At 43.9% G+C, this 25649-nt stretch overlaps 1 protein-coding gene across 1 annotated transcript in view; it reads right to left on the reverse strand.

Moving 5' to 3' along the window:
* CHD3 (chromodomain helicase DNA binding protein 3) overlaps positions 1 to 25649 on the reverse strand; it is an 86788-nt gene that overhangs the window by 58789 nt on the left and 2350 nt on the right. The window contains 1 exon segment of the mRNA XM_044278900.1: positions 3502 to 3632. Coding sequence (XP_044134835.1) covers positions 3502 to 3632 — 131 coding nt within the window.

Raw genomic sequence — 25649 nt, forward strand, 5'->3', positions numbered from 1 at the left:
TCTATGCCGAGACCAGCGCCGCAGCATAATTTTGGCGCATCCTTCGGCTACACAGGGGAAATCAAGACCGGTCTTGATAACTGGGTCAAAGCGGCACTTGTCTGAGGTCAGAGAGGAGGATCAGGGAGCTGCAACTAAGAGCAGGAAGAAGGAGCACAGCCTGTTATTGCCATCACCACCATGGGCAGCTTCCAGTGACTCCAGTGCGGAGGGGGATGCAGGAACCTCTGACCATCAGACAAGACGAGCAGTTGCATATGTATTCATCCCCTGAGCAACTTGTCAGTTCCGTGACTCAAATGTTTACTGGGCTCTGGGTCGCTGATATGTTTGGTCTCTCCTGGGGATGCTAAGTTTTGTGCATGTAGACATGGTCATAAGTGATATTTATGGACCCTGGGTCAGACTTTAACGTGGATTTTTACATTACAAAATGTTAGATTTGATGCAAAATTAAACGAAAGCACCCATGAGTTGAAGTTCTGGGTGGCCTTTTAAAAAAAAAAAACAATGGAATGGAAAAAAATAAAAAAAATAAAACACACCTGGAAAACTTAATGTGGTTCAGCAGAGAGGGTCAAATTACTACGGAGATACAGGCGGCCACTCTGGCATGGTGACGGTCATACAGATGGTGGATTTCCTCCTGCGATATGTCACTCCGGGCTCTTTCAGCTTGGACCCACAGTTTAGCCAAGGTGGTTTTTGGCTGCTCTGCGTGGGAGATCCATGGCCCTCCCAGACATGTCTGATGTGAGAAGAGTTGCCTTGGGAACTGGTAGATACCCTGAAAAGCTTGTTGTGTAGAACGGGCACCATGTGGGCGGTGTTATCTTGTTGGAATAACACATCTACTAACGAGAACAGGCATGGTACCTAATGGCACTATGTGAATAATGGCAGAAGGTTCTTCTTCTAGGAACAGTGATGCAGATATCAATGGCAAACATTAGTGTTCAGAGATGAAGCAGGTTCTGCTTGGTACTAATGATGGCCACATCTGAATACAGGAGGGCTGCAGAACACCTACTACCATCATACGTAGTGCACAGACTGCAGAACTAACACCAGGTGTCATGGTGTGGGACGCAATAAGCTAATATGGCCGTTGTTTTCATGGAGGGAAGATTAACCGGCCTTCAGTACTTACAGGACATCGTAGAACCAGTTCTATTGCATTTTTTGACTCAGTCAGGAGATGTGGTGTTCCAACAACGTAATGCCAACTCACACATTGCCCGTGCTACACAATGCGCTCTTCAGGGTCTCCAGCAGCTCCATTGACCAGCTTAATCGCTAAATCTCTCCCCCATCGAGAATGTCTGGGACTGGATGGTGTTATGGATCTCCCGTGCCCAGCAGCCAGCAACCACCGTGGCTGAACTGCCGGTCCAAGGTGGAAGAGCTTGGAATTACATACTACAGGATCCAGCATCTGTATGACCATCACCATGCCAGAGTGGCCACCTGTATCCCAGCAAGGGGAGATGCCATCCAGTATTAATGTGACCCTGCCTATCCTAAAGATAGGTCATCAATATACAAATCCTGGAGAGCTCCTTAAAGTTTTCCAGGGGTTCTTTCTTCATTTTCTGGTAGTGTATGTACCAGGGATGTTCTTTCAAAAAATATGTGGGTATAATATCAATATAGATGAGCGATTCGAAAATTCAACCAGAATTTTTCAAAAAGTTCTGATTCCACCGAACACAAATTCTATGTCTATCAATTTGGGAGAATTAAGGTGAGAGAGGGGGAGAGTCTGTAATCAGGGCACTTTCTGAATAAATCTGACCAGAATCAACTTGGACCGTCAATTCAGCCGAAATAAACCCAAATCAAATTATAAGAAATTTGCTCATCTCTTTTACCTTATACAATGAAATCTCACCTTTTTGAGAAATCTACCACCAGACCAGATTCCCAGGACAGAACAAAGCAAATTTTTCTGACCGTTTTAAAGGTTTCACTGTAAGGCCTCTTTCACACTACAGTATGTTGAATTCAGTGTTTTGCGTTCCGTTTTTCACGGATCCGTTGTTCCGTTTTTTGCTTCCGTTGTGGTTCCGTTTCCGTTCCGTTGTTCCGTTCCGTTTTTCCGTATGGCAAATACAGTATACAGTAATTTCATATTAAAAATTGGGCTGGGCATAACATTTTCAATAGATGGTTCCGCAAAAAACGGAACGGAAACAGAAGACATACGGATGCATTTCCGTATGTGTTCCGTTTTTTTTTGCGGACCCATTGACTTGAATGGAGCCACGGACTGTGATTTGCGGCCAAATATAGGACATGTTCTATCTTTTCAACGGAACGGAAAAACGGAAATACGGAAACGGAATGCATACGGAACACATTCCGTTTTTTTGCAGAACCATTGAAATGAATGGTTCCATATACGGACCGTATACGGAACGCAAAAAACTGACCGTATACGGAACGCAAAAAACTGTAGTGTGAAAGAGGCCTAATTCAGGTTTTATTTAAATCAGTTATGAACATTTTCCCCAAAACCCTGGCAGCAAAAGAATAAGGGCTCTTTTACATGAGCGGATCCCGTGTGGGTAATCCGCTGCGTGAAAGAGAGCCAAGCTCAGTTCCGGACAGCAGAGGCACGGAGCATTAACATGATTGATCACGCTCTTTGCCTCTCTCTGATCTCTTTACTACAAAATCACGGTGACAACTTTGTCTCACTGTGATTTTGTAGTAAAAAGGTCAGAGAGGCACGGAGCGTTATCAATCATGTTAATGCTCCGTGTCTCTGCTGTCCGGAACGGGGCTTGGCCCTCTTTCACGCAGCGGATTACTCACACGGCATCCGCTCGTGTGAAAAAGCCCTAAGCCCACATTCACACGAGTGAAAACAAAAATGGCCATGTAAAATGGGCAGTTTTTCATGGTCATTTTCCATCCATTTTTGCATCGATTTTCTGGCTGGGAGCGCGTGGTGACGTCATCATGCCGGGAGCTCAGGTCCTTCTGCATCAAGAGAGGAGCGACTGACTGTGCACATGCAAGTGGAGGAGGCAACCTATTTTCTTCTATTTTAACCGCTAAAAGGGCATTTTTCACTAGTGGTACTCGCTCTTAATGGCTGTTAGGCGGGTGCACTCCTGTCTAACGGCCGTTAAAAATGATCCCATTCATTTCCTACGAACGCTCGTTTCTGATAATCTGCCAGTCTAGAAGGTGCCACACATCACCCGATGATCGAGTGAAACAGTCGTTCATTGAGTGTCTAAACGGCATCTGCTGCCCAGAAGAAATGCAACTGTATGAGGAGAAGCCATAGCATTAGCAATTCCTCATACTGTGGAGGTGATCGCTGACTGTAAATGCAGAGCTTCACCTCCACTGAACGAGCAGCCAGTTGTCAGGAAAGAACGATTCACTCCCAGTAATCAGCTGCTCCTCGGCCCTGGTCTATAGGCCTATACGTTACTACACATATGTGAGTGGGATAAGAAAAACAGAAATTAGAATAAAATCCCTCACAGGCTTTTTGCGTTTCCGCCCTTTTATGGCTCTCGGTTCTCTTTCTTTGTCTCGGATCTTCTTCTTGGGTCCCCTCTTTTTCTTGGTGACGATCTCAGGAGAAGGGGCTGGAGACAGCTCTTCATCTTCTGCTGAAAAACAGACGGAGAGATCTTAAGGAGGATTACAGAGATGACACGGAGCTCTGCAATAAAATAACTTAAGCCCTTGAGTCCCCCCCTTCTGTATGACAAACCAATAGGTCTGCCATTACAGCTCCAATAAAGGTTGCCGACCAAAGTCCTAAACGGCAAATTTAATTACTGAAAACCGTCTATCTAGAATGCATCTCCGTCTAGATATGCCATTCTTGAGTCTCGGCGCTAACCATCGCAGGAGTTGATGGTCACCCAGCTTTCTCAAGAAAGCTAGAATTTAAAAAATGATTGCACGGTAATTATTTTTATTTTTTATTTACAGAAAGAGAAGGTGTAAGACAATCTTAAAATAAGCCATAATGGAATGGAAATGACTAGCCTTCTCCCTAGGGTTCTCATTTATCCAGGCCATGGTGTATCAGTAGTAATAAGTCAGAGCAACTAGACGATGTATTTTCTCTTGAAGACGTTTCGCTAGTCAGCAGACTGGCTTTCTCTGTTAGAATGACTTGTACAAGAAATCTCCAGCATTAAATACTGGCAACTCATAATTCATTCAGCACAATCTGTTTATCATAATCAATACGAGGACCAGCACTTCATGGAGGTAAGACGTGGATTGCACAGCATTGTGTCAGACAATAGATGTCGCACCTCTCCACCTTTCCAAGCTTAACTGTTGACATAAATAGCTTCTTACATACCCCCGCCTATCTGATATTGATGACCTATACTGAGGACAGGTCATCAATATAGAAAAAGCATAAAACCCTTTAATATCGGAGATTTCTTGTACAAGTCATTCTGAGAAAGCCAGTCAGATGACTCGCAAAACCCAGTTCTTACTTATTGTTACTGACTTATTACTGACTGATACTTCTCCCGGTGTGTACCCTTCACCTGGATGAAAAGGCAATGAATGTTATTGTAGCATACGTATAGCGGTCTGTTCCCTTAAAGAGGGTGTCCGACTAGTTTATCCATAGCCTCTGATGTATATAATGCATAGCCCCCAGTTTAACTGCCGCACCAGGGAGTACTGCACCTGCGGAGGAGCCAAACGTAACTCATTACGCCAAACGAGGCGTGAAGGAGGCCATCTACGTAAAAATGGAGAAGCCAAGCTTGAATAGAGGCGGGGGGGTTAGACATCTATTGTCTGCCACATACAATGCTGTCTTGACTTTTTCTGGGAAGTCTTTATCACCTACTGACTCCAATTAGGATAATGGAATCAACACCTTTGACCCAATGCTGGGTATAATTACCAGATGTGGATTCAGTTACATATTTATTCCCAGAATTTTTGTACAGTCACTCAGAATTGAGAAAGCTCGTTGGAAGAACGAGTGAAACGTTTTCAAGAAATCTACAGTACGTCCAGTTGCCTTGATTTATTCTTTACAGATATATACCATGACCTGGATAAATGAGAACCTTCACAGACTCATTACATCTAAGCTTCTCTGGGCTCAGAGACCTATATAGGAGGTGTTTTCAGAACATGAAACTATTAAAGGGCACCTCCAACTGTAAAGACTATTTTCTGTCCGGTTTTCCTTCACACAGCCACAGAGATAAATGATAAGCGCCCCCTAGTGGCTGCTGCCGTTCTAGTTCCTGTTCTTGGGCAGTACTTCTCACACCGCTCTGGCTTTCACTCCCAGCACATCCCGCAGGGAGACCGGAGCGTGGTAATATGCCTGCACTACAACAGCACAGCCCCACCAGATGAGACGCTATGGCGCGTCGCTTCTGCTTTTGTATTGCTTAGTCTTACTTCCGTAGCTATACTGAGACAATAACGTAACTTGCCACTGATTGTGTTAGGCTACTTTCACATCTGCCTTTTTCCTGGATCCATCCTGGATCAGCAAAAACACTTCCGTTAGGATAATACAATCAGCTGCATCAGTTATGATCTGGTTGTATTATCTCTAAAACCACTGTAAGTCAACGGGCGCCGGATCCGTTTTCTTTTGCGTCTGAGAAAAGTGATCCGACACCATTGTCTTACATGCCGGATCAGTCTTGCTCCGCGTTCCATGACGCACCCAAAAATGCTGCTTGCAGCATTTTTCTGTTCGGCATGGGAACACAAACAAACCGAACGGAATGCATTATGGTGCACTCTGTTCCGTTTCGTCCCCATTGACAATTAATGGGGACAAAAAACAAGAGTTTTCCTCCGAAATTGAGATCCTAGGATGGATCCCAAAACCGGAAAGGAAAAACGCTGATGTGAAAGTAGCCTTACCCATCACTAGCAATCCAAAAGTCCTATGGCTGGACCTTCTTGGTGTAGCAAAATTCACAGCGAGCGAAAAAGGCCTACGTGTGCGTCCCTTTCTCTTCCCTGCCCTTGTTATTGCAAACGGATTGTCATCAAGCTAACACATAATAAAAAATAAAAAAAATCAGCTTGAAGGAGAAGCCGCAAAAATAAAGCAGACATTAGGATCCAATAAAACAATCCACGGAGCGCTGCTGCTGCTGCTTTCCTCCATCTGTTGGTTTCTTAATTGCTTTTTAATTTTGAAGGCAGACCTCTTAATGTATAAGGAACGTCTGAGAGCGATTTTCTTCTTGATAATGGCTGCCGATCAGCAAGAACCCAGAGTCGTTCAGAGGACTACACAAGGGAATGTAATGCAGTCACCCATCATATTCAGTAGCATTCTCATATACAGACGTTGCTGACCACTGCCGGTATTATGTCAGGTGGCTCTTCTGTGATGACCCAACGTCTGTGGTCAGGACTCAGCTGTGTACCTACAGCTTGACGATGGCGAGGTTTGCATCTTAAAGGCTATGTACACCTTTGGGGGCAATATTATTTTATTATTGCTTTATTTCAATTGGTCTTCATTAAAAATATGGAATCTTTTTTATGTAGATAGCTGAGATGCTGTAGTAGTAGCCTGTGGATTTTCTGTCTTTTCCGTCATCTGAGGAGCAGACGGGCTCATTATCTCTGCTCTCTGACATTATGAACACTCACTATAGCTCAGTTATCTTACTGATAAGAATGTGGCTTAAATGTGTTTATGACCTCTTAGTAGTTTAGAGATGAGGTTTATTAGATGACCTCCATGTGAAAGTACCAGTCACATAAAAAAAAAAAAAAGTTAACTCTTTGTGACAAGACAGCTTAATATTTCTAATAAAGGCCAATTGAAAATATGATTTTTAGCCAAAAATAAGTAAAATGCAATCATAAAACAAAAATTTCCTCCAAAAGGCGTACATAGCCTTTAAGGCTTAAATGGGCCGACACTGAACGCAATTTTCAGGAACCAACTGTTTTTTTTTTCCAAAAATTGCCTACTCGGTACAGTAGGTGAAAGATGCATTTACACTCAGCAATCACTTCTGCTTTATGGGAGCACAATCTGCTGCCCAGAAACCAAGATTTAGGTGTCAACACCAGCAATGCCTTCGCCTGATGAACATTTGCTCATTCGAGTGATCAGCAACATCTTTGGACAGAGCAATCAACAGGAACAAGCGTTCCTAGGAAGACTCCTTCCCGATAATTGCCCTGATTATTGGCCCATGTAGTAAGAGAGGAGGACTGGTTCAAAAGAGGTTTTAAAGAGGACCTTTCACCAATTATTACAATGTGAACTAAGAATACAGACATGGAGAGCGGCGCCCGGGGATCTCACTGCACTTACTATTATCCCCGGGCGCCGCTCCGTTCTCCCGCTATGCCCTCCGGTATCTCCGGTCACTAAGTTATAGTAGGCGGAGATTTCAGTCACTAAGTTATAGTAGGCGGAGTCTGCCCTTGTTCTGCTCTAGCGCTGGCCAATCGCAGAGCAGAGCTCACAGCCTGGGAGGTTATTTTCTCCCAGGCTGTGAGCTCTGCAATGCGATTGGCCAGCGCTACAGAAGAACAAGGGCAGACTCCGCCTACCATAACTTTGTGACCGGAGATACCGGAGGACATAGCAGGAGAACGGAGCGGCGCCCAGGGATAATAGTAAGTGCAGTGAGATCCCTGGGCGCCGCTTTCCATGTCTGTATTCTTAGTTCACAGTGTCATAATCGGTGAAAGGTCCTCTTTAAAGTAGCTATTTATGCTAAAATTGAGAAACTACGCTTGAATAGATGTAGAGGGGCGCAACATCTATGGTCTTCCACTTACAATATCAATACTGTACTAACACCTCTCCAGAGGCACCTTATTTACATCTCATAGGTTCAGTCATGCAAATGCAATCAACATCTTACCTCCATGAGGTCCTTGAACTTGCATTGATTATGATAAATAGAATATGCTGACTGAAGCATGAGTCACCAGTATTTGACGCCAAAGATTCTTTGTACAAGTTATTCAAATTCAGAAGGCAAACAAGAGGAGTAGTGAAAGGTCAAATTTCAGTGGTCCACTCATGACTTTTAAATTTAAAAAGAGCTTAATGAACTCTGTTAAAAGATTAGATAAAATCTGCAACAAATACCAAATGAACGCCAGGTGGCCAAAGAAGGCAAAAAATCCCCCAAAAATATTTAAATATAAAATTCTAAAAAAGGTCATAGCAGGTAAGTCCCTTAAATAATGGTAACAGGGAGATCACTAAGGATCAGGAAAAGGTAGAGTTTCTAAAGTTTTTTTTGTTAGTTCTGTAGACACAAAAGAAGAGAGAGGAGCTGATGTGGGTGGTGCCAGTGCTGAGGAGCTGGTGTCATCAGTGCCAGTGCTGTTAGTACATCCAGTAATATACTCAGTTGGCTAAATGTAGATATGGTCCAAGCTAAGTTAAATAAGGTAAATGTGAACAAGGCTACGGGTCCCGATGGATTAGACTCAAGAGTTATTAAAGAGCTCAGTTCAGTCATTGCTGTGCCCCTGTTCAGAATTGTTCCCCTGTTCAGAGTTTCTCCAGGGACTGGTACAGTGCGAAGCAACTGGCACAAGGCAAATGTGGTGCCCATATTAAAAAAGGGCTCTAGGTTTTTCCTAGGTAATTATAGACCAGTAAGCTTAACTTCTATTGTGGAAAAAAATCCTTGAAGGACTCTTAAGGGACTATATTCAGGAGTATATGACCATAAATAATATTATAAGTGATAACCAGCATGGGTTTACCAAGGATAGAAGTTGTTCGACTAACCTGATTTGTGTTCATGAGGAGGTGAGTAGAAGCCTGGACAGAGGGGCAGCTGTGAATGTAGTGAGGTAAGTAGAAGCCTGGACAGAGGGGTGGCTGTGGATGTAGTGAGGTGATTAGAAGCCTGGACAGATGAGTTGTGGTGGATGTAGCGGTTCTGGATTTTGTAAAACCTTTTGACCAGTAGCGAACATAGAGAAGAAAGGGCCCCATAAGCAAGGATCAAACCAGGCTTTCTACGCAGGACAGAATGGTTTCTGCCTTAACCCTTTTCAATGACCCGTGAGCCATTTTTCCACTGCCTCATTTGCTAAAAGTTGTTCCTTTAGAGGGTAGAGTCCTGATCAAGTTTTCACCTCCAGTAGAAGAGGAGATAATCACAACTAAGACTGGGCCCCATTGCAGAGGCATGGTCTGCCGCTATGGTAGTTGCGCACCTGCTTTTGATCCTGTCCCTCATAGACGTTTAATAATAGGTAAAATATAGGTCTATAGGCTTGGAAAGTATAGTTTGTAATTGGATTAAAAACTGGCTAAAGGACAGTGTCCAGAGAGTTGTGGTCAATAATTCATATTCTGAATGGTCCCGGGTTATAAGTGGTGACCCCAAGGTTCAGTGCTGGGTCCTCTATTATTTAACTTATTTATTAATGATATAGAGGATAGGGGTAGTAGTACTGTTTCTATTTTTGCAGATGACACCAAGCTATGCAGTACCGTGCAGTCTATGGAAGATGTCCATAAACTACAAGCTGACTTGGACACTTTAACCCTGGGTTCAGACCTGAGCGTTCTGAAAGGAGCGCTCTGTATGCGCGATTGTACGGGCGTTTACAATCGCGCATACAGAGACAAGCGAACACACATTGTCGCGCGTTCCCGAATATCTATGTACGGGAACGCGCGACAAAACGCCCCAAAAAAGCTCAAGAACTTGATTGAGCGTCGGGCGTTTTACAGCGCGATCGTACGCGCTGTAAAACGCCCAGGTGAGAACCATTCCCATAGGGAATCATTGGTTTCTCCTTGTTGAGCGTTTTACAGCGCGTAGGAACGCGCTGTAAAACGCTCAGGTCTGAGCTTAGGGTTAGCGATTGGGCATCAACTTGGCAAATGAGATTCAATGTGGATAAATGTAAAGTTCTGCATTTGGGTAGTAATAATCTCCAAGCATCATATGTCCTAGGGGATATAACTGTAACCGTGGCTGCTGTACGCCACTGTTCCCCTGCTCATCACCGCGTTCCCTGGCGCCGCCTTCAGCGGTGATCTGTGGTCGGTGCTTTCCATTTCACCGCTGCGGTCCTGGGCTCTGTGTCTGTAGGTGGTATTGCTTTTGAGGATTCTGCTCCACAGCTCCCACAGCCCTGGACAGAGCATGAGGTCAGCTAGTTTCATGTTGCACTACACTAAGGGCGGAGCGCATCACTCCCTGGGCTGTGTGGGTTAGGTCAGGTGACCTTGCTGACCAACCCTCGCTCTCCTGCAGGTATTTAAGTTGCTCAGCCCTCTTTCCAGATGCCTCAGTGTCAAGGTCCTTGAGTTTGCTGGTTCCTGATGCTCTTGTGTGCTCCTAATTTATACTTCGTTCCTGGACTCTGCTTATTGTCTGATCACTGCATGCTTGCCTTGTCTCTCCTGTTGCCGACCCGGATTGCCTGACCTGTACCTGTGCCACCTGCCCTTTTGCCTGTCTGACTAAGCCTGTACCTCATCCCTCGGTACTACACTGTTGCTCCTGGTAACGACCCCACCTGCCTGACTACGTGTGTACTTCTGGTACGTACCCAGGTATCTCCTGGTCCGCCTGGACCAGCTGCCACTGACTCGGGGATTGGTCTGGAGTAGCCCCTGGCAACTACCCTAACGGCTCATATCTTTCTGAGGTTCTAGGGAAAACCAGGTAGTTGCTTAGACACACCTATCCAGAGTATAGCCAGTCAGTGGCACAGTGGGTTCACACCCGCTGATCCGTGACAGTAACACTGGGAGAGTCAATTGTAAAGAAGGATTTGGGTGTCCTTGTAGATCGTAGATTAAATAACAGCATACAATGTCAATCAGCTGCTTCTAAGGCTACCAGGATATTGTCATGTATTAAACGAGGCATGGACCCACGAGGCAGGGATGTAATACTACCACTTTACAAAGTGTTGGTGCGGCCTCATCTGGAATATGCAGTTCAGTTCTGGGCACCAGTCCATAGAAAGGATGCCGTGGAGCTGGAGAGAGTACAAGGGAGAGCGACTAAACTGATAAGTGGCATGGAGGGTCTTAGTTATGAAGAAAGATAAAAATAATTATATTTAGTCTTATGAAGAGACGTCTAAGGCGGGACATGATTAACGGTGGCACCTCCTCCGTCTGGAGAAGAAAAAGTTCAGTCTCCAGAAGCGTCAAGGCTTCTTTACTGTAAGAACTTTATATCTGTCAAGTAGTCTACCTCAGGAGGTGGTCACAGCAGTGGACAGTCTTAAAAAAGGCTTAGATTAATACTTATGTAAATCTGTAGAATTTTGGATCTTGTACTCCTTTCCTAAAATTCATATCCCCACCTATCCCATGGTTGAACTTGGACTTATGCCTTTTTTCAACCTTAAAACAAATATGAGAGGGTTCAGGAGTAAAAGAGCACCATGCACATTTTGAGGCCCAATGTGGTAATTTACACCATTTTTGCTAAAAACTGTAGATGCTCTTGGTTGAAATAATAAATGGAACCCCGGAGAAGTAGTCCTATTTTGGAAACTCCGCTCCTCAAGGTATTAAGGGGTACATTGATAGATGGAATTTCAGTGTCCCAATATGCTGTCCCCAGCTGGTGCCATTAGGATAATTACTTTTAGGGCTCTTTCCCACGAGCGGATGCCGTGCGGGTAATCTGCTGCGTGAAAGAGAGCCAAGCCCCATTCTGGACAGCAGAGACACGGAGCATTAACATGATTAATAATGCTCCATGCCTCTCTGTGATCTTTTTACTATAAAATCACAGAGAGATAAAGTTGTCACTGTGATTTTGTAGTAAAAAGGTCACAGAGAGGCAAAGAGCATGATCAGTCATGGTAATGCTCTGTGTCTCTGCTGTCCGGAACGGGGCTTGGCTCTCTTTCACGCAGTGGATTCCACACACGTGATCCGCTTGTGTGAAAGAGCCCTTACACTTTTGGAAATTGATAGGCCATGCATGTAGATGTAAGCTCCAGTATGGACACAGGGCAGGGCTCAGAAGGGAAGAAGCGCCATTTAGCTTTTTCTGGAATGGCACTACATCACATTAGCAGAGACCCTGAGGTACCTGTAAAGTTAAAACCCACAATAAATTACCCCATTTTAGAAACTACACCCCTGAAGGGGTGGAGTAAGCATTGAAGCCACAGGTATTTTTTAGAAAGTAATGAGCAGGGGACTGTGCAAAGTGAAAATTGTAAGTTTACTACAGATATGGCATTTCAGTGCCCGATATGCTGCCCCACCTTATGCCATTTGAGAAACACCATGCCTTTTAAATTGTTAGACCGTTCTACTGGGTACGTAAATGCCATAAATGTGTCTATAAACTGCTGTTTACACTGCAGGGTATAGAAGGGAAAGACCAGCTTTTAGCTTTTGCAGTGCAGATTTTGATGAAGTAGTTATGGGCACTATGCTGCTATCAAACAGTCTTTGAGGCACCAATACAGCTATTTTCAGTGAACCATATGTTTTTTGTTTTTCTCTCAGAGGATCTGCGCGAGAGCTTATTTTTTGGTGGATGAGCTGCCATTTTCATTGGTTCTATTTTGGAGTACATACAACTTCTTCATCACTTAATTTTGCTTTTTGGGAAGCAGGATAAAGAAAAGGCAGCAAGTTTTGTTAAGTTTACATAATTACATAATTTTTGAAAAAAAAATCATGTTTTTGTGATGCCATTTTCTTGGAAGCCATTTTTTTTGTTTTTTCTGACAATGGTGAAGGCTTGTTTTTTTTTTTTTGTGGGATAAGGTGACTTTTAATTGCTACCTTTTTGGGGCACATAGAACATATGATTGCTTGACCGGACATGGCAAGTTACAGACACAGCAATACCTAATGTCTATTTTTTTCTCTATTTTTGTTTTACAATAGTAAATTGCTTGATGAGGGAAAAGTTTTTTTAAAAATTTTACACTTGAAATGTTATTTTTTTATTTTTATAAAACACATTTCTTTTTTACTTTTTATTTTAGCCATACTAGGGGACTTCAACTTTTGACGGTCTGATTGCTTCGACAATGCACTGCAATACATACTGTATTGCACTGCCTTGTAACTGGGGACTCGGCCTCATAAGCTCCTCAGGCTGCCGTAGAAAACATCTTCTCCCTGCAATCACATTATGGGGAGCGGTTATGGGCAGAGAGGGTAAGCAGCAGGAAGGCTGTGTCGTTCACAGGAGCACCGGGTTTTCTCAATCAGCGGGAGTACTGGGTTTTGTACCCCCACTGATCAGATGCTGGTGACTTATCTAGAGAAGAGGTCATCAGTTGTAAATAGTCAGGATACCTTTTGAGCCATATTCTTATCAAACTGATAAGAATAGAGTTATAATGAGTGTTTATGACAGTGGTCCTCAACCTGTAGCCCACGAGCCACATGTGACTCACAAGCCCCTGCTGTGTGGCGTGCACAGTTTCCAAGTGCATCATTGCCATCTCCCATCTGATCAACGCATCGCAACAGAGAACAGCAGTGCTGACTGTGTGACCAGCGCCCACCTTGTGTGTGGCTGACGAGCTGAGAAAAGAGAACTGGGACTCGGGTAAAGTGTGCAAAAAATTAAAAGGTACCTGATGTAAATGGTAGTGAAAGTAATCTTCTTACTAGAGACGGTATTTCAGTTATAACCTCCTGTCACGGATAATCCCACGACAGGTGGCAGGAGATCGGTGGTTTAATCTGACACGTTGTTTCTGGTGCTTGCCACACCTTCTTTTCCCAGGTGTGACTATTATGGTCATTTAACCTTCTCTATTGCTGTTTCTCCCACTATGCTGTGCGGTTTATATCTTCAGTTTGAGTTGTGGATAGCTGATGTGTGGATCTCGGCTGAGTTCTTGGTGCTGCCATAGCCACTTGAAGTTAAGTGTTTTCTTTCCCTTTTGTATTTTGTTTGGGTTATTTTGTGTGTTGCATTTCCCTGTCATTTGTATTAAAGCCTGAGGGAGACACCTGTTCGGGCCTTCCTTTTGGAGGAACAGGTTGTCTCAGTCCTGACATTAGTACCAGGGTCCTATAGGGTGAGTTAGGGCATTAGGTATTCATGTGTATTAACTCACCTACCTCTGGGGTCTGTTCATACTGCTAGTTAGTCAAGACTTTAATTAGGGTTTTAAATTTTTTGTTTAAACAACTGAACGCAATCGCGGACAAAACTGACTGAATTTGCTTGCAAAATGGTGCGAGTTTCCCCGAACGCACCATGAATGCATCAGGCTTAAGGTTCCTATAGGCCCCTTTAACACGGGCGAGTATTCCGCGCGGATGCGATGTGTGAGTTGAACGCATTGCACCCGCACTGAATCCGGACCCATTCATTTCTATGGGGCTGTTCACATGAGCGGTGATTTTTACGCATCACTCGTGCGTTGCGTGAAAATCGCAGCATGCTCTATATTCTGTGTTTTTCATGTAACGCAGGCCTCATAGAAATTAATGGGGTTGCGTGAAAATCGCAAGCATCCGCAAGCAAGTGCAGATGCGGTGCGATTTTCACGCACGGTTGCTAGGAGACGATCGGGATGGAGACCCGATCATTATTATTTTCCCTTATAACATGGGTATAAGGTAAAATAATAGCATTCTGAATACAGAATGCATAGTAAAATAGCGCTGGAGGGGTTAAAAAAAAAAATATATAATTTAACTCACCTTAATCTACTTGATCGCGCAGCCGACATCTCCTTCTGTCTTCATCTTAGCTGTGTGCAGTAACAGGACCTTTGGTGACGTCACAGTCATTACATGATCCCTCACATGATCTTTTACCATGGTGATGGACCATGTGATGACCGGAGTGACGTCACCACAGGTCCTGTTACTGCACACAGCTAAGATGAAGACAGAAGGAGATGCCGGCTGCGCGATCAAGTGGATTAAGGCGAGTTAAATTCTTTTTTTTAACCCCTCCAGCGCTATTTTACTATGCATTCTGTATTCAGAATGCTATTATTTTCCCTTATAACCATGTTATAAGGGAAAATAATACAATCTACAGAACACTGATCCCAGAAGTTCACAGAACACTTCACAGAAGTTCGGGTTTCGGTACCAATCATGCACGATTTTTCTCACGAGAGTGCAAAACGCATTACAATGTTTTGCACTCGCGCTGAAAAATCGCGCGTGTTCCCGCAACGCACCCGCACATTTTCACGCAAAGCCCGTGTGAAACCAGCCATAGGAATAGATAGAGAAACAGACTTCCTGTCCACACATAAGATGCTGTGTTATTTGGAGAGTCACATGACAACTGAGAATCAGAAGAGAGGGGATAACTCACAAATACAGTCTCTGGTAAGAAGATGACCTTCATTACAGTTTACATCATGTACCTTTCTAGCCAGTCAGAGAATAAATATTTTTTGTGGGAGTGTTACTTTAAGAAAGTTCCCCACATCACTAATTTTAGTTAACAGCAAACTAAGATGTAGAAACCAGTGTCAGGCAGCTGCTGCCAAGGCCAATAAGATAATGGGTTGCATAAAAAGGGGCATAGATGCCCGTGATGAGAAAATAGTCCTGCCACTTTACAAATCATTAGTCAGACCACACATGGAGTACTGTGTACAGTTCTGGGCTCCTGTGAACAAGGCAGACATAGCAGAGCTGGAGAGCGTTCAGAGGAGGGCAACTAAAGTAATAACTGGAATGGGGCAACTACAGTACCCTGAAAGATTATCAAAATTAGGGTTATTCACTTTAGAAAAAAAGACGACTGAGAGGAGATCTAATTACTATGTATAAATATATCAGGGGTCAGTACAGAGATCTCTCCCATCATCTATTTATCCCCAGGACTGTGACTGTGACGAGGGGACATCCTCTGCGTCTGGAGGGAAGAAGGTTTGTACACAAACATAGAAGAGGATTCTTTACGGTAAGAGCAGTGAGACTATAGAGCTCTCTGTCTGAGGAGGTGGTGATGGTGAGTACAATAACGGAATTCAAGAGGGGCCTGGATGTATTTCTGGAGCGTAATAATATTACAGGCTATAGCTACTAGAGAGGGGTCGCTGATCCAGGGGGTTATTCTGATTGCCTGATCGGAGTTGGGAAGCAATTTTTTCCCCTAAAGTGAGGAAAATTGGCTTCTACCTCAGAGGTTTTTTTTTTGCCTTCCTCTGGATAAACTTGCAGGATAACAGGCCGAACTGGATGAACAAATGTCTTTTTTTAGCCTTATAAACTATGTTACTAAATGAACTGAAGGCTGTGGCCTTTCTAAACTTACTGAATAGACTCAGGGAGAGCCCTCCTAAACCACCACCCACACACCTCCATACTGTCAATAAGTGTGGGGAGGAGGAGGTCCCCTTGAGTCAGGGCAGGAGCTCTCAGTCAATTTAGTGATGTGGAGAACTCCCTTAATAAATGTAGGTGGTGGCTGGGCAGATAAATATGTAACAGTGGTTGTGGATGGGGACCCTCAGTCAGACCTTTTGTCAACTACGTTCTTGAAAATGGCTACTGATGGGGGGCATGGGATGCAAACCATCCATCAGCACCTTCTATTAAAATACCAATTCAAAGAATCATTTTTCATCCATGAGGAAAATCCAATTATAAAACATCCCAACAACTATTCAGAAGGTCCAGCCAAATGATGACTATTCCATAAATGATAGAGCATGTTGTAATTCAAATATTTTTGATCCATCATTTCCCCAATATCTGCCAAGGGGTACGGTAAGATCAACATTTTTTTTAACTTTCTTTTCTCTATCAGACAGAAAAGTATAGTAAAAAAAAAAAAAAGGAAGGATAGGTCAATTATCAGAAAGACTAAGAAAAATAAATCGGCCAACATTTTTCTTCTGTGCATGGCTAAGGTTAACTAAAGGAAGACCATCTAATCATCTGAAGTACATGGAGGCTATGCAGTAAGATTATGATCAAGGATGAGCAAATTGACTTCCGATGAAACATCCGAAGTCGATTCGCATAGAACTTAGTTTAATACTGTAGGGAGCAGGAGCTCCGTACAGTATTAGAATGTATTGGCTCTGATAAGCCGAAGTTATTGCTTCGCAAAGTCTCACGGGACTCGGCGCAATAACTTCATAAATTAATTTTTACTCTAAAAAAACATGGTACCTTGGAACCGAACCAGAGTTCGGGAAATGGTTTTTATTTTTACAGTAAAAATAAATGTATGAAGTTATCGGGGACAATACATTCTAATACTGTACGAAGCTCCTGCTCCGTACAGTATTAGAACAAAGTTTTATGCGAATCAACCTCGGATGTTTCATCGGAAGTCGATTCGCTCATCCCTAAGGCTACTTTCACACTTGCGCTTGATCGGATCCGTTCTGAACGGATCCGATCATATTAATGCAGACGGAGACTCCGTTCAGTACGGATCCGTCTGCATTAATAACTTAGAAAAATTTCGCAAGTGCGCAAGTAGCCTGAGCGGATCCGTTCAGACTTTCAATGTAAAGTCAATGGGGGACGGATCCGCTTGAAGATTGAGCCATATGGTGACATCTTCAAGCGGATCCGTTCCCATTGACTTACATTGTAAGTCTGAACGGATCCGCTCGCCTCCGCACGGCCAGGCGGACACCCGAACGCTGCAAGCAGCGTTCAGCTGTCCGCCTGTCCGTGCGGAGGCGAGCGGAGCGGAGGCTGAACGCCGCCAGACTGATGCAGTCTGAGCGGATCCGCGTCCATTCAGACTGCATCAGGGCTGGACGGAGGCGTTTGGGTCCGCTCGTGAGCTCCTTCAAACGGAGCTCACGAACGGACCCATGAACGCTAGTGTGAAAGTAGCCTAATTAAGATCAAAAGTCTAGATGTCTTTTGAAAACAATTGTTGAATCTCAGCCTCAAAGAAAGTCTGACTAAAGGGCCCTTTACACGGGCCAAGAATCCGCCATTTAACTGCTAATGATCATTCATAGGAACCCTCGTTAGTGATTATCTGGTGGTGTAAAGGTGCCGCCGACTACCCGATAAATAAGCAAAGCGCTAATTCATCAAGTAATAGGATCATGCATGTGGTTACAAAAATTGTTCCTTGCCGGCAGCAGATCATGCTGTGTAAACAGCCTCTAAATGAGTCTGTATGGGGATGAGCGATGGCATTACCAATCACTTCATACTGTGGAGGGGATTGCTGCATGTAAATGTGTCTCCTCCACTGATGAGCAGACACATGCCGGAAAGGAATGCTTCCTTCCCAACAATCGTCTGCTGTATTGTCCCATGTAAAGGGACATAAAGGCCGCTATACACACACTATATACACACAGCTATCTCTCCTGACTCCACCAGACACATCCTTGGCTGAACATGTGTATTCGATGGCAAGAGGGGAGAAAGCCACAGCAGCAGGTGATTGCTTATCTTCCCGGAGAACAAAAGGATCATTCTAAAATATTCATAACATCATCGAGAAAGAGTCAGAAGCTCCCCGCACACATTAGACTGTCGGACAAACCTGAGGCTCGTGTTGGGTTTAGTCAACAATAAACTAATGTATATGGCGGCCTTCAGACTCCTTATCTGATCTGAAGTAAGCCATCTTACGTCTATGCATAGCCAGTACCAGACTGGGCCATTCACTCCCCTTCCTGACCAAACACGTTCATTTTATTAGTACATGTGGCTTCAAAAGCCTTCATTTTTATCTGTTCACTTTATTATTTTTTTTTAAATGCTTTATTTTTATACCTTTTTAAATTTTAGTATTTTTAGTCTATATATCTAGGAAAAATAGCTTGTTTTTAAATTTTTTTTTCTTTTATTATAGCACAAAGTGCAACCAAAATATAGAATGGACATGACATCTCAGTGGATCCCAAAGTATTGCCAAGATCAGGAACAATTGAAGGGTCCTTTCACATGGAACAACAGAAGAAGTCGTTTAGCACACGTTTAAGGGCCTTCACTTTGGTAGAAGCAAACTGAAAGGTGGATGAGCGACGGTTAGTACAACGGTTTGCTCATTTTCAGATGATCACCATGATGGCTACAGCAGGCAGTGATTGGGAACATGCGTTTATCCGACCACTGGCCCATGTAATAAGAACCTAAGGTTACGTTTACAGGCGCCGTCCCATGCAGCACTATTTGTTGCCAATAAATAATGGATGCAATGACAGAACCCAATGGACCCCATTGGTGTCTATCATGCGACACAACGGGCACCACGACATAATTTCCAGAATGCCGATGTGGACAGGGCTTTATGTGTGATATTTTCAGTAAAGGTCCTTTTGTCCTTATTATCACAGGTGCCAAACCGAGAAACGTTCATGTGATCTTAGATAATGTATGATGAATGAGGGGAATCCGATGGCAGAGTACACTTAGACTTAGTCATGTGTTCTACAGATTCGCTATGCTTACTTGCTAACTAAAAGGTTTAATCTGTTATCTAAGACAAACGCTCTTTTTATATGGAAACTGATATTGTCACGGCTTCGCCTCGGTTACCAAGTAATCATATGGCCTAGTTTACAGTCGTGATCAAAAAACTTAGTTTTAACTAACAATACCACTCAGTTTTATCTGGGGCTAGCCTTCACGTTAGACAAGGAACCTAATTTTGTTCCCAATGCTGGTGGTGATAAACAATATCACTCAATGAGAGGAAGGGTTTGAATGAATGATCGCAGGAATGATCGTTCGTTCAAACTCCTCCTAATAATTGCAAACTTTTGCAAAGTGAAAGTAAAATGAGCTCCGATCTACTTCCTGCAGGCAATTCATCTGCCCATGTAAAAGGACCGTAATGGGGTTGGTCTATCTGGGACATTAAAGGCATATCACTAGAATAGATTAGCGCAGGTCGCATGTCTGGGACAAATTCCCATCTCTACATCAGGGCCCCCAAAGTGAGCAGAGAGCAGCCAGCCGCCGTGCATGCAAGGCCACCCTCTGTTCACCGAAAATAGCTGAGCACGGGTTTAGCTATTTCCAGCAGTCCCATAGCGGTGACTGGAGCGGAGGCCGTGCTTGCATGTTATGCACTCTATTCACCACTATAGGACTTCTGAAAAAAGGCAAGCACGCCCGCTTGACTATTTTTGGAACTCCAACAGCAATGAATGGGGAGGCTGTCGCGCAGTGTGTAGATAGGGATGAGAGAACCCAACGTTTTCAGGTTTGGCGTTCGGGCTCTGGTGGAATTCCGTATGGATCACGGAATATAACGGAATTCTATGTTGGGATGCAAAACGGAAGCCTTTAAGAGGCATTCCGTCATAATAGAAGTCTATGGGCAGCATGATGGATCCGTCTGGTTTCCGTTATGCAGTACAGGACTTTGTTTTCCATCCTGCATAACGGAAACCAGATGGTTTTGCCTTCTGTCATAGAATTCCGTTATATTTCGGAATCCATAATGGAATTCCACAAGAACCTGAACGCCGAACCAAAACCGTTGGGCTCGCTCATCCCTACCAGTGTGCTCTCCTTCGCTTCTCTCCATTCTGGAGATGGTCCCAGAGGTGCAACCTTCACCTATCTGACAATGATGGGCCAGCCCCTTGGAATGTCGGATTATCCTCCTCACAAAGGGTACCACAACAAACAAGGAGGGAGGAAGTCTGCCCATAGGTTATACCAGATGGAAGACCAGAAACAAACACTGGGCTTTCTTGCATCGGTACAGGGTACTGCACCAGGATTTTTTGTTTCACTTTTTTTTTTTCTTGTAAAAATCTGTTTTGGACTACGTTTCAAGCCCAACACCTATAAGACCCTCCGATTGCCAACTATAATTACCTACATTTAATTTTGCATTACCTTTCATACATATTTTAAATCTCCCACCTCATACATTCCCCCGGTGTGTATATATAGAAATCCAAGGCTTGCAATGGAAAGGTCTGGCAGTGATTATAAAAATACTGGTGGAACACCGGGGTGGAAGTATGAGCTAGAAGGAAGAAGGGGGTCTGCAATAAAAATGAGCAGAGGAGGTGCTGTCTGATGGCCACACCGAGATACTATACCACAGAGTATCCCAAAACAATCCCTGGATCTAATGAACAGTTCCCAGACATAACCTAAAGATCTACAAAACACAAAAGGTTAATGAATTCTGCTGTTGAGACTCTTCAAGGCCGATGACAAGCGTTGTCTGACCAGTGAACGTTGTGACCAAGCAGACCATGAGAACGACGTGAAGATACTGGAGCACTGTACTAATGCTGCAGGCAAATGAAAGCTAAAAGCAATTAAATCATACAGTAATACCCATCAGTCTACTGCCAATACTGTGAAGACGGAACACTCCCTAATATTTTACAAAATGGACAAAGAAAAAAAGCAAATTGATGCATTGGTTTAGGAACAGTGCTCCTCAGGGAGCGTCAATCATAAAACAACACCCCACCCCATGCCCGATCAGCTGGTGGAAAAGGCTGCAGCCTCCTCACAACGCCATACATTGGATTGTGGCTGTGCTTGGCATTGCAGCCCAGGCCTCTTCACTTGAACGAGACCGTTCAACGTGACGTCACTGCCCAAGGAAGAGGCCAGTGATCAGCAGGGGTGTCAGGAGTCAGATCCCCACCAGCCAGATAAATAATATCCACCTAAGGCCTTTTTCACACATCAGTTTGAGGTCAGAGAAAAAACGTTCAGTGTTTTATCTGCGAAGATGCCCGTGAGTAGTGTTGAGCGAAATTGGGGTTTCAAGTTCGACGTACTAGGTTCAGGTTATCTAAGAATTCCGTTATGGATTCCGCTACCACGGACCATAATTTATGTGGTAGCAGAATCCATAACGGAATTCTTAGATAACCCGAACCTAGTACGTCGAACTTGAAACCACATATAGGGTTAAGTAAAAGTCTAAGTAAAAAACTTATTTTTCATTATGAATGTGGATTGAATAGAGACTGCATAAAGAGCGAAAAGTCAAATGCTTTCTTTATAGTGTGGGGTAAATACATCACGTTATTTCCCAGAGAAACCCACACTGAGGTACATTCATGCTTTTCTACCACCACATGGTATCAGGAATGGGCCCACAGGTCCTGCGTACAACTGCCCTCTCTTCTATTAGAATAGGTGGGGGGTCTGTGCAATACTCCTGCACCCTCTGAAGGAGATTACCCTGGGACCCAACAGGGTACAGGGTTATGTAAACCCTTTGGCGTCTGGAGAGTATGGAGCGAGTCTGGCCACTTTGTTATAAGTTATAGGCATTGTGACAATGGGGCCCGTGGAAATTGCAGGATACACACAGCTGGTATCCATATTGTGCAGACTTGCGGACTGCAAAATACATGGTCGTGTGCATGAGGCTTTTTTTTTTTTCGCACGGACTTCATAATTTTTCATGCGCTTTTCACGCACCTGGAAAAAGAAAGAATAAAATATGTTGTCTCCTAGCAACCATCAGTGAAAAATGGACCATATTAGTGTGCAGCAGTTTTTTTTATTTACAGACCCAATGACTTGCATTTTTCTCACAAAAGGGTGATCATACGTGAGCAAGAACCAACTGGGGACACTTATCAAGACTGATGTTCAGTATGCCGGTCTTCACCCTGGAATAAGATGTGCCTAATTAATTCAGAGGCAGATTTTGTGCACCAGAAACTCAGTTTTACATCAGCATGGGGTGGCAACAGTTATAGTAAATCTGGTGGACCATGGTAGGCTTCCTCCCCTGTCGCTAAGCCCCAGTGAAGGCAGCTGAGCTGCAATACCACACACAGCCTGTGGAGAGGTGTGGCACTATTTTTAGAAGAAGTAAGGCCTCGTTCACACCTCCATTTGTGGATCCGGCAGGCTGAAACGGCACACAGCAGCCAGCCGGACCCTCTGCATGCACAAGTTTTCTTTTGGCCAAAACCTACCATTTTTGGCGGAAATCAGCCAGATCACCGCCGTACCCCATTCCAGTCAATTAGGATCAAACAGGTTGCTCTATGCCGAAACAAACTGCCGGATCCAGAAATGGAGATGTGGACAACCTCTTTAAAAGTACCTGTACTCAGGTGCAGGTTTACAAACTGAAATAAACGCAGCTTTCTGTGCGTTTCCGCACCAAAATATTCAAGTGTTATTTGTGGTTTTTAATGCGGATTTGCTGCAGATCTCACCCTTACGAAGCATTTTTTTCCCAAACAGAAGAAATTGGGCTTCAGTACTAGAACTTCCAGTGGTTCTTTTAGACTAGACTTAGATTCTCAAGGATCTTATAAAAATCTAAATCCAGTAGAGGAGAACCACAGAAGATCTGAGAATTGTGGCCACAATGTGAATGCTAAAACGGGGCCATTTTATGAAATCGAAATGCAGTCTTTTAGGCCTCATACACACGACCGGATTTTTCATCCGTGAGCTATTCGCAATTTTTATGGACAGCACGCTAACCCATTTATTGCTATGGTGTCATGCACATCCGTATTTTCTGCGGATCCGTGTGGTGTTCTGTAAATCACAGTACATGTCCTATTCTGGTTCATATTGCGGATTAGACTAGTCATTTCTATCGATGGGAGTGAGAAAAATGCGGAAGGCACATGGAAGGTATCCCTATTTTCCGGACCGAAATACGGACAAGGTCGTGTGCATGAGGCCTTATCACAAATAAGGATCATTGACCATTGCGCGCTAATTAAACCTTTGATGGAAGGAGTGGCCCCATTGTATTATTAAAAAATAAATAATACATTTTGCAGAGGCCATCTGTATAAGGCCTCATGCACACGGCTGTTGCCAGGCCGTGCCTGTATTGCGGCCCTCAAACAGTGGGTCCGCAATATGCAGGCACTGGCAGTGTGCTCAACGCATTACGACTGTGGACCAATTCACTTAAAGGTGCGGAACAGAGGCTACGGAGTGCATCCGCAGAGATTCTCTCCGTGCACTTAACCTTCCAGATTGCGGCGAATGGGTCTGGATCCATTGTGGTAGCTGCACAGATAGTGCTCGTGCATTGTGGACTGCAACGGCCGTGTGCATGAGGCCTAAGGAGGAGGTCTTCTGCATTTTCCTATGGAGTGGACCATTCACCGGTTTAGCCGAGACCAAGAGGACACACTTGGCCACTACAGGGTGATTGAAGCCCTACAGATACATTTAAATGGCACCTGTCAGCAGTTTTGTACCTATGAAACTGGCTGACCTGTTACACGTGCACTTGGCAGCTGAAGGCAACTGTGTGGTTCTATTCAGAGCATCCATTGGCATTTCCATCACTGCCAACGGCAAGGACTTCTTTAGGGCCTTGTTTGTGTCCGTCGTATGACAGAAGCCATGACTCGCAATGACCTGAACACAGGTTGTGTAGTGGAAACAGTGGCCCAGCATACCCCAATGATAATGGACAAGTACTGCAAGAAGTGTAAAGGATGTATTAGACGGGTGAATTTTCTGCCAGATGATCGCTCACGAGCGTTCGTAGCAATGCTCATTAGCGAACATCTAGAAGTTACTGCTGCCGACCAAATGCTCATTCATCGGGCAATCCAAATCTTTTGACAGGTTTAAAAATTATAGTTTGTAGGCGGCAGATTGTGGTGTCTAATCACGATCTGCTGCTGGCAAACAATGATTCAGTCTAGGGAAGAGAGATGGTATAAAGATCCCTATACTGAGGAGGCGATCGCTGCATGTAATAGCAAGTAGGCGATTGTCGCGAAAGAACGCTTCCTTCCCGACAAATCGCCGGCAGAATCGAGCTGTCTAATACAGCCTTTAGGCTACATTCACGCAACAGTGAAAAGAGGACGTGCAAAGTGCGTTTTAAGAAGAATGGTAGTCTATGGGGTTAGGCCGGGTTCACATCATCGATTATTTTTCCATTATTCTGATCCATCATCCAGCAAGAGAAAAAAAAGCATCCGTTTCCATCTGAGATCTGTTATTTTAGACGGGAAAAAAAAAGTCCTGCACGCACAACAGATGCTTAAAATATAGGATCCATTTTTTTTCTTTATTTTTCTGTTCTTCTGACGGATCAGTACGGAAAAAGTAAATGGTGATGTGAACCCGGCCTTATTCACACAGCTTTTCTTTAGACAGCCAGCAAATAACAGATGTAAAAAAAATAGAACATAATCTATTGTGTCCATTTTCACTGACCGACAGCCCCATACGATTGAAGGGGACCGTTTTAAGACATTTACACAACAGTGGGGGAAAAAAAGTCTGTTAAAAATTGATAAACTGTCAGGTTTTAATGAATGTTTTTTCACTGATGCCTTTCTGAGAAACGATCCCATTCAAATTGTATGGGGGCTGTCAGTCAGTGAAAACGGACTGGATGGAACATGTATTATTTTTTTATGTTCGTTATTCACTGGCCATAAAAAAAACTGCTGTGTGAATAACCCCATAGACGACCATTGTTTTTAAAATAGACATGTGACATCCGTTAAAAAAAGCATCCGTCACACGTCCGTTTTTCACCATCGAGTGCATGCAGCCTGACAGACATTTCTCAGAGGTATCAGTGAAAAAAACGTCCATTAAAAACTGACCCTTTTTCTGTTTTTAACAGACATTTTTTTCACTTGTCGTGTGAACGTAGTCTCACCTTTTACTGAACTGAGAGTAAAGTGCCAACATAACTTCATAGGCCTCATACACACGGCTGTTGCCGCAGGGTTTCTCTCCCTGCCGCCGCACCTTCCAGATTGCGGTGTGGACGGACTACGGACCCATTCAAATTGACATTTTT

The sequence above is a fragment of the Bufo gargarizans genome, chromosome 2 (assembly GCF_014858855.1).
Source record: "Bufo gargarizans isolate SCDJY-AF-19 chromosome 2, ASM1485885v1, whole genome shotgun sequence".
Classification (NCBI taxonomy): Eukaryota; Metazoa; Chordata; class Amphibia; order Anura; family Bufonidae; genus Bufo; species Bufo gargarizans.